The 10,541-nt window shown below is 45.1% G+C and overlaps 1 protein-coding gene across 4 annotated transcripts in view; it reads right to left on the bottom strand.

Moving 5' to 3' along the window:
• The window catches only part of SH3GL2 (SH3 domain containing GRB2 like 2, endophilin A1), a 253,633-nt gene extending 244,203 nt beyond the window's left edge, over positions 1-9,430 (bottom strand). The window contains exon 1 of one of the 4 annotated variants that reach the window (XM_072992063.2): positions 9,196-9,430. In XM_072992063.2, the coding sequence (XP_072848164.1) occupies positions 9,196-9,240 (45 nt within the window). In that variant the 5' untranslated portion in view covers positions 9,241-9,430. Of the gene's footprint in view, positions 1-8,659; positions 9,151-9,195 lie in introns of those variants that run through there. The other 3 variants (XM_078384933.1, XM_072992062.2, XM_078384932.1) reach the window with 3 other exon arrangements.
• Positions 9,431-10,541: the final 1,111 nt, after the last annotated feature.

Here is a 10,541-nt window from a genome sequence, read left to right on the forward strand (position 1 = left end):
CTTTTCCAGATCAGGTTAAGGGGTACAAAAAGCCAGGGATACCAAAAGAGTTTAGATGTAGAAATACTGTCCCAGCCAGGGATATAGCGGGCCATGAGCATTAAGTGAATCTTAGGCACCTTAGAATCTCTTCTAGAAAGGGTGGAAATGGTGAAAGAAGAAGAGATAGGCTGGATCTTAGGTTGGTGTGTGCTCCACTTAAACATCTGGGAAGACTTGGTCAGGGGCTGTTCTGTTCTATTCTATTCTAACCACACTTTTTCCCCAAGAGAGGAATCCAAGGGAACTTACAAAGAATTTTAAAAAGTATTGAAACAACTAAAATACTATGAATTGCAATATTAAAAAACAATGAAACAATTAAATATATTACAATTGTTAATTACATACTGGCACAGATAGATTTGGCTGTAAGTCAAGACTGGCTTGCAGCTGTGAAAGCCTCTCTGGTCCTCCAGGTGTAAGCAAGTCAAAGCACTCACTTGAAAAATCTGGAATACAGCATTTAGTGCCACATATTCCTTTTAGTCCATTCCGACCCACTTTGCAGATACTATGATCTGGATTATGAGGGTCTATCACAATTATTCATAAAATAAATCCTTCTCAAGACACTATTAGACTGTGTCTTTAAGATTTACCTTCACACATTTTTATTGGATCAATGCCCCATCCCCCCCAACTGCCTCTGTCACAGAAGGAAAGGAAAAGCCACTGCAGAGTTCCATTTACTTTGACACTTGGCAGCCTGAGATATTCAAATATGTCCTTTCCTCTCCCAGCTGTAACTTCAGCACTTGCCAAATTAGTTTATGGACCTTAAATTTCATTCATTAGAAATAACATTAACATTGCTCCCAATTGTGACTTTTTAAGCCTTTCCCAGATCTACCACTTTGATTCTGACTGACCTGCTGGATTCTTTGGCTTCTTTCTTTCCTATGAAGAAAGAGGTCAGACAGAGGAGGTAGCAAATGCAGGTTCTCTAATGGCGCTTGGTTGCCCTTTTGTCCAGCCCAGTTCACACACCAAATACTCAAGACTGAACTCATGGAGAAAAAACATAGGGTGTGGCTACATAAGTGGCATGGAGCGAGCTAGTGTGGACTGCTTTGGAACAGTTGGTTCACATGGAAACGGCTCCTGTAGCCCGTCTTTGCCAACTCTTAAAGGCAAGTAGAGAAAGTGTCTGCAGCTGGAGCCATTGCCTCAGATTCCACTGCAGGTGGTTTCTCAATTGGGCTTTTAAGATGACACAAAGACGAGAGAGGAAGTGATTAATTTTTCCAATATCCCAAAGTGGCCCACTTAGTAAGGCACTTCTCACTATTGGCAAATTCAAACTGGAAGACTTGCTCTGGATTGGTTCCAGAGATTACATATGCTAGAACTAATCCAAAGTAGAGCAATCCTAACAGCACGAAAAATGTAGACGCCCCGACAGAAGTTCAGAAAGGTACAGATAGGACTGCTCAGGGGAGGGGGGCTGAGTTGCACAAAAAAGCAGCAGACAAACCTGCAGTATGTTGCTACTCCCTACTGAGAGTAAAAACCAAAAAAAGACTTGTACAGGAAGTAGAAAGAAGGCCAGGCCACCAAGGATGTGTACAGACAAGTAGCAAGGAAATGCAGGGATGGCATTAGGAGGGCAAAAGCTGAGAATGAGCTGAAGTTAGCTAGAGACACTAAAAGCAAGAAAAAAGCATTCTTCAGGTATGTCAGTAGCAAAAGACAAACAAAATACCGTGGTGCCTCGCTTAGCGATTGCTCCGTTGAGCGATGAAATCGCTTAGTGATCAGGTTTTGGCCATTGCCAGAGTGATCGCTTAGCGATGGCCCCATGGGGAAAAATCGCTTTGCGATGATCACGGGGAAGCAATCACCGCAAAGCCCCCATTTTCGGCCAGCTGATCAGCGGTTTCAAAATGGCCCCCTGCTGTGTTGCCTCACTTTAGAGGCACCGAAAATGGCCACCACAATGGAGGATCTTTGCATAAGGTTAGTTTTAAAGCCCATAGGAACACATTAAACAAGTTTTAATGCGTTTCTATGGGCTTTTAAAAATCGCTTAGCGATTAAATCACTTAGCGACGTTTTTTCTGGAATGGATTAACGTCGCTAAGCGAGGCACCACTGTACATAGTGGCAGAGCTCTGCAGTGGAGATGGAAAAATGATAACAGAGGACAAAGAAAAGGCAGAGGTGCTCAATTCCTATTTTACTTCAGTCTTTTCCCATAAGACAAACTATGAACTTCCAAACAAATTGGAAGTGCAAGTGGGGGGGGGGGGGGACAGGATTGCAGCTGGAAATTGATAAACAAATAGTCAAGGAATATCTTACCACCTTGAACAAGTACAAGTCTCCAGGGTCGGATGAACTGCATCCAATAGTACTGAAGGAAGTGGCTGAAGAACTCTCAGAACCGCTATACATTATTTTCTTGAAATCATGGGAAACAGGGGAGGTGTTAGAGGATTGGAGGAGGGCTAATGTCCCTATTTTCAAAAAGGTCAAAAAAGAAAATCCGGGGAAATGCAGGCCAGTCAGCCTGACATCAATTCCAGGCAAAATTCTGGAACAGATTGCAAAGCGGTCATTGTGCAAGCATCTAGAAAACAATGCAGTAGTCACTAGAAGCCAACACAGATTTGTCAAGAATAAATCCTACCAGTATAATCTGATCTCATTTTTTGATCTGGCAACGTCCCTGATAGGGAATTCTGTTAATACAGGATATCTTGACTTCAGCAAAGCTTTTGACTAATTTGATCTCGTTTTTTGATCAGGTCACTCCCTGATAGACAGAGGGAATGCTCTAAACATAGTATATCTTGACTTCAGCAAAGCTTTTGACAAAGTGCTGCATGATATCCTCATTTTTATTTTTATTTTTATTTTTATTTTTTGATGTGGCAACATCCCTGATAGGGAATTCTGTTAATACAGTATATCTTGACTTCAGCAAAGCTTTTGACAAAGTGCTGCATGATATCCTGATTAGCAAGCTAACTAGGTGTGGGCTGGATAAATCAAGGGCCAGGTGGATACACAATTGGCTATAGAGTCGTACTCAGAGGGTGATGATTAATGGATCCTTCAACTAGGAGGAGGTAACAAGTGGGGTATCCCAAGGCTCAGTCCTGGGCCCAGTGCTCTTCAATATTTTTATTAATGACTTGGATGAGGGAGTGCAGGGAATGCTTGTCAAATTTGCAGATCACACAAAATTGGGCAGAACAGCTAATACCCTAGAGGACAGAAACAAAATTCAAAATGATCTTGATAGGATGGAGCACTAGGCCGAAAACAAAAGAATGAAATTCAACAGGGATAAGTGCAAACTACTGCACATCAGAAAAAGAAACCAATTGCCCAGTTATAAGATGGAGGATACCTGGCTCAGCAAAACTACGAGTGAGAAGGATATTGTAATCGTCGTAGATCACAAGCTGAATATAAGCCAACAGTGTGATGTGGCTACAAAAAAGGCAAATGCTATTTTAGGCTGCATTAATAGAAGTATAGTTTCCAAATCATGCGAGGTACTAGTTCCTGTCTATTCAGCACTGTTTCAGCCTCTCCTTGAGTACTGTATCCAGTTCTAGACACCATACTTCAGGAAGGATGCTAACAAAGTGGAACAAGTTCAGAAGAGGGTGACAAGGATGATTAGGGGGCTGGAAACCAAACCCTATGAGGAAAGGCTGAAAGAATTGGGCACGTTTAGCCTGGACAAAAGAAAACTGAGGGGTGATATGATAGCACTTTTCAAATACAGTGGTGCTCCGCTTGACGATTATCCCGCTCCACAACGAATCCACTTTATGATGAGGTTTTTGCCATCGCTATTGCGATTGCAAAACAATATTTAAATGGGGAAAATTCACTTTACGACGATCGGTTCCCTGCTTCGGGAACCGATTCTTCGCTAAACGACGATTTTAAAACAGCTGATCGGTGGCTCTCAAAATGGCTCTCCGCTGTGTTTGGGACGGATTCCTCGCTTAACAGGCACCGGAAAATGGCCGCCCTATGGAGGATCTTTGCTGCACGATGAGGTATTTCGCCCATTGGAACACACTGAACTGGTTTTCAATGTATTTCAATGGGTTTTTTACTTTCGCTTGACGACATTTTCGTTCTACAGCAATTTTGCTGGAATGGATTATCATTGTCAAGCAAGGCACCACTGTATTTGAAAAGCAGTCCTACAGAGGAGGGGCAGGATCTGTTCCTGGTCATCCCTGAGTGCAGAACACTCAACAATGGGCTCAAGTTAAAGGAAGCCAGATTTCCATTGAATATCAGGAAAAACATCCTAACTCTTAGTGCAGTACAACAGTGAAACCAGTTACCATGGGAGTTGGTGAGTCCTCCCATTCCTGCACTGAGCAGGGGGTTGGACTTGATGGCCTTGTAGGCCCCTTCCAATTTCACTTTTCTATAATTCCAAGATTGGATGATATCCAATCAGATTCTTGAGTTATATTAGTAAATGGTATGAAGACCAGAGCCATTTTTCACAATAAACACAGCTTAAAAAAAAAAAATTACACAGGGAGAGCCAAGATAACCTTTATTGTCAAGAAGACAACAACCATCTATAAGAATAGACTTTCAGGCTGAAGATGGCTTTAGGTTCATTTCACACAACACATGGCAGCTGACTTGGACCCGTTCATCACAGAACAGAAGCTCACTCCCCAGCAAGCGAGTTTGGAAACATACAGGTATTCGCAAGGACAGGCAAGATATATTCACATGCAGCATCTTTTTTTCACATTGCACATTCACATTTTTTCCTAGTGTATATCTAAAGATGCAAATATGTGCCCTCAATTTGGACACAGTACCAACTCTAGTTGGAATGGCAACATAACAAACAATCAAAGTCTCTGTCACCTTGAGTATTCCTTCCTAAAGGCAGAACATGTTAAGGGCAACTAAACACCCGTTGATTGAGGAATGGGTAGGGGGAGAAATGAAGACTGCTCTTGAGAAAGTCTCTCCAACCTGTAACAGACAATAAACTCCAAGAAGGGGTAAAATTAGAGTCCTCCCACACGTATACACACACATATAAAGGATGCTATGTTTTATGCATCTGGTGTCTTTGAAACTCTCTGCTCGGTTTTCAAGCTAATTATGCAGGTTACACATTGCTCTCCCAGCGAGATGGGTACTCATTTTACTGGCCTTGGAAGGATAGAAGGCTGAGTCAATCTTGACCCGGCAACCTGGGATTGAACTCTGGGTCATGAGCACAGTTTTGGCTGCAGTACAGCAGTTTAATCACTATGCCATGAGGCTGCAGTCCTAATTAATATTTTCATTTTATCTGGGAAAGGGACTGAGGTTCTAAACTGGGGTTATAATGTTATTCTAAAATATTAACACACTCATGTTACATTGAAAAGAAAGGCACTCTGCTAATCATTACTTGCTGCATTTTATTTTAGGATGAACATGTTACTTTTTAATGTCAATATTTTAAATCTTTAAAAGTTGGGGGAAAGCCCCCTCCAATCCCTCTGAATGACACCTCTTGCAATATTCAGAAGTACCATACCGTGTATAACACAACCCAATGCATAAAACAGCCTCCACTTTTCCCCCAAAGAAGAAAATTTGATTGTTGCTTTCCCCCTTCATTTCCTAAACCCCGCAAAAGCAGGATCAAAGGGCTGCAGAAGTGGAGGGGGAAAGCAGTGATGAAAGGGCTGCAGGGTTGCAGCCCTTTGATCCTGCAGCCCTTTCAAGGCTGTTTTGCCCCTGCACTTCATAAGCCACACAGGGTTTAGGAAGTAGAGAGGTAAAGCAGCTATCACAGCAACTGATTCAATGGATCTATTCCAGCTGAGATTAACACCTGGATTTAAACCTCAAATGTTACTGCTATTATGAAAGGAGGGTTACTCTCCCTCCCCCATGTTTTCTCATTAGACCTCCATTTGTTCTTATAGACTCCTACCTGCTACACACATATTTTAGATGTGCACGTCTATACTGTATACTTTTTTAAAAAATGTGATATGGGAAGCAATCCAGAGAAGCACACAGATGGCCAGGGCAGCAGCCATGGAGCCATAATATGGAGGGGAGGAAAGACCCAAGAGATTTAATCCAAAAATTCATGCAGGAAGTGTAAAAGTACACACAGCTCCTTTTTACCTTGTGCAGGCAGGGGGATAAGTGAGATTTGTATGCAACAGTCTTGTCAGATTATGCTAACCAGGAGGCAGCAGAGGTAAGCAGAGGACAAGTGGTCATAAATCTCATTTCCTCTACTCTGACCATAAGCCTTCCATGTAGTTTGAATTCAAGTGTCTGGGACACCACATTCAATTTCAGAGGAACTATACTACTTTATTTTCATCAGAGATGTCCACTATAATTTGGCTGGTACTAATTATATTTTCTTTTAAAGCAAGTTCTCAAAACAGTTTTTAAAAACAAAAACAAAAAAGGTATTGGTTCAATATAGTAGTTTCTTATACTGTGACTTGATCAGTAAGTCACATTTCTAGGCTATTAGAACGATAATTCATGCTTTACTGGCTGGAGAGAGTCTTCTAAACAACAGCTCTATTCATAAATGACATGGAGACAAGGACAAGCAGTCAGGTGGCCAAGTTTGCAGATGGCACAAAACTTTTCTGAGTGGTAAAGACCAGAAGGGATTGGGAAGAGCTCCAGAAGGATCCTTCCAGACTGGGAGAATGGGCGGCAAAATAGCAAATGCATCTTGATACTGTATAAGAAAATGTAAAGTAATGCACATTGGGACAAAAAAAAATCAAAACTCTAGTTATCAGCATGATTGAAATGTATACAATTATGCAGGGAATGGATAAAGTGGATAGAGGGAAGCTCTTTTCCCTCTCACACAATACTAAGTAGAACCAGGGGACATCCACTCCAATTGACTGTTGGGAGAGTGAGAACAGACAAAAGAAAATCTTTCTTTACCCAGTGTGTGGAACTCCTTGCCATAGGATATGGTGATTGCATATGCCCTAGATGCCTTTAAAAGGGGATTGGACAGATTCCTGGAGGAAAACTCAATTGCAGATTACAAACCATGATGGGGATGTATAATCTCCAGGCTTAGAAGGAAGGTACCTCAAAATGCCAAGTGCAGGGGGAGTGGTATCAGGAGACGGGTATCTAGCCATCTTGTGTGGTCCCAGAGGCATCTGGTGGGGCCACTGTGAGACAGAGGAAGCTAACTAGATGGGCCCTTGGCCTGATCCAGCCGGGCTCTTCATTTATTCTTAAATGTGACGAACTCAGCTTCCCTTCTTCCAGAAAGGTTTAGCTCCAAGTGTTTTGGATACAGAGGCTTAAAGACAAGAAGGCAGCTGTTCAGTAAGTCCATGATTCTGCCACTACTGTAAATGATGAACCATGCCATGTTAGTACCAGATGAATCAAACAACTGCTACTGTACAATGTTCCATTTCCTTCTGTTCACAGTATTTAAAGCTGGTTATTCATGAAATTTATGTAGCACCAACAAGACAGAAGATGTGGAAGGGAGCCTGGAAGGCCTGTGCCAGAAGAACTGTTCCAGCCAGCCAGCCCTAAAGGTCTATGCTCCTGTCTACAGCATAAAATGATGCAGTGCCGCAAGGTCTAGCAACTTCCTTGGTTACATTGCATCTTGTAATCAGATTCAGTTGGGTGATAATACTATCTAAACTGTCTGATGTCATCTTGGAGAAACTTCACAAGAAGTATTATATAATAAGGGGCCTCCACTCCTTTTTGGCCCTACAAAACATTAGAATTTAACTCTCCTTCTTTCCCCTGGTATATACCAGTATAAATTCAAACAAAAACAATATCTTTCAATTTCAGCGTAAGAACATTACAACTTTAAAAGTAATTCCCTCAGTGCTGCAACCCTGTGCACGATTACCTAGGAAGACCCTCTGAAGTAGTGGACTTTACTTCTGCTCTCAAGAGTCTCCTCTTTAAATCACTGCAGTTACTCACTAAGCACTCTGAAGCCAAACACAATGGTATCTTTCAGGAACATCCTTACCAAATGAAAAAGTCAAAATCTTCTCCCTCTTCCAAATAATTTTTTGCACAGATTAATCCTTTGCCTCTACAAGAATTTTCTGACAGTCAAACTGAGCCTGAAATAATCCAGGACAGGAAAGAGGGGGAAGGGTTAGTGTCTCATACTTTGTACAGGCCTGTACTCTGGAAATAAACTAGGGTCAAAATTTAAAAGCAAAATACAGGTTTACATGGGCAAAATATTTTATGACTAGAAGAGGAAATGGTTTTCCCCACGGAGAGGTTGGGAATGATTGGAGCTAGGAGAGGAAAGGCTGGCCCTAATGGGGGACATTGGGTGACAAAAGCGCGAGGGGAGATGATGAGACCCCGGGAACGACATCCCTGTAAGGTCACTGGAGGGAGACTTTTACATAATCCCCGTCCCGCCCGGACAATCAATGGGGGAGGGTCAGGAAACAGCTCCATCGGTCGGCTCACCCCCACCCCCACCCCGCGCTTCTCGGCTCCAGGCACATGGCGGCCTCAAACTGGCAGGGATGGGGTGGGGTGGGGTGAGGGGTTCGGGCCACAGGGCTTCCCCCTCTCCTCCCCTCCGATCCAGGGCGGCGGCAGCGGCAGCACAGACCTTCACCAGCCACCCATCCTCCCGTGTTCTGCGACGGCTGCATTACTCCAATGCGGGGAGCGAGAGACGGGGTGGGGGTTGGGAAACTCTGTGTGAGCGAGAAAGGGAGGGAGAGAAAACACCGGAGGAGAAGTGCGAAGACCCGCGTTTGAGGCTCAGCAGGCCGGGCCCCAACCTCTCAAGGGATGCGACCGCGGTTGCCAAAAATATAACAAAAGAGAGGATACAGGGGAAAGCGGGGGCACAGATGACGCCGCTCTGAAGGGGAAACCAACCAAGAGAGTGCGTTTGCACGTGTGTCGTCGTCGTCGTCGTCGTCGTCCCCCCGCCCTCCCCGGGCTGCCTGCTGCAGACCAGCCCGACCAAAGACGGCCCAGGCCCCTGCCCCGCTTCTGCTGCAGCCACCGAGGGATGCTGCGGCTCAGAGGGCGACACGGGCATTGCCGACCCCTGGGGAAGGGAGGGCAGCTTCGCAGCTGCGCGAGGAAAAACCCTTCCCGTCGGCGTCCCCTGCCTTCCAACCCCCTCCCCCCTACCTGCGTGGCTTTGTGGAACTGCTTCTTCAGGCCCGCCACAGACATCTCGGCCGCTGGATCACGCCCGCCCGGAACGCCGCCGCGAGGGAAGGATGCTGGGCGCGGGACCGAACCTTCCGACGCGACTCGCTTCTCGGTCACCCCTCCTGCTGCCGGAGTGGGTGCTCAGGTGTTGGGCTCTCTGGTGCAGAAAGGCCCTGACGTCAGAGCGAGGGAACCCGGCCTCTTAAAGGGAACGCGCTCTCCGCTCTCGCCTCTCCCTCCGTGGGGAGCAAGTTTCCTCCGCCCGCAACCTCGGACTTGCTATATTATTATTATTATTATTGTTGTTGTTGTTGTTGTTGTTGAGCTGGACAGGACCAGATCCCCTTGCTGGCAGGTTTGCTCTGAAAAAAGTCCCAGTCGTGAGAGTCCTACTGCGGTGCAGCGGGCGAAGTGGTTACATCCTCGTTTGAACCCCTCCGGGAACCCTTGCCTCCTGTGAAACCCCGACGAGGGTCGCCTTAAATCCGGAGCGGTCTCAGAGCACCCAACGAAGGCGAGGTTACTCGCTGAAGACCGGGGAGTCGCGCCACCCGCTACATCAACTCGGGGCCATCATCAGGACTGGACTCCAGTCCCGAGTGAGTGAGTGTTTGGGGAACAGCAGCGGCGAGCGTCTGGATGCATGCCTGGGTCCTGGATGCAAACATTGCTCAAGCCGAGCACACTCACGTCCAGAGCCTGGGCGTGCGACGGGGGCACTTGGGACCCATCGGAGAGCCAGTTTTCTTCAGCCTGGCGTAGAACCAGCTTCATTGGGAGCCGGTTCTAGATATGCGGTACAGGGGAAGACTACCTGTAAGGGCTTGTTTATAACTGCAAGAAGATTTGCCCCGTTTTCTTTTTAAGGGAAGGAACTTTATTTAGGAGGACCCGTTGTGTAAGACATACTATTTCTGTACAGTATCTTATACAGTATGCATCAAATCCAGCTGTTTCAACACTAGTATGAGTAGCTCTCTGTAATGGAGTGAAAAACAGCATTGGTCGGCACCGTTTTATATGACTTACAAGCCATTCATTATGGTCTTAAGTCCAAAACCAGCCGCTGATTTCTCAGTCTTCAGGACGGAATGCTGGACAGATCTAAAATTAAAAATATCCAACAGGAGGCAAATGAAAACGATCAAAATACTTGGACCTATTGACGATTGGCATAGGTAGATGGGAATCTGTGAAAGCTGCTACAGCGATGCCACCTTCCATGTCCATACCATTTATTTTCCTCCCCACTCCCCATCCTTCTCTCTTATGTGTTTTCTCCTGTCTGTTCTTGTATGGAGACAAACCTGAATGCCCCCTGT

Source organism: Pogona vitticeps, chromosome 2 (assembly GCF_051106095.1).
Source record: "Pogona vitticeps strain Pit_001003342236 chromosome 2, PviZW2.1, whole genome shotgun sequence".
Lineage (NCBI taxonomy): Eukaryota > Metazoa > Chordata > Lepidosauria > Squamata > Agamidae > Pogona > Pogona vitticeps.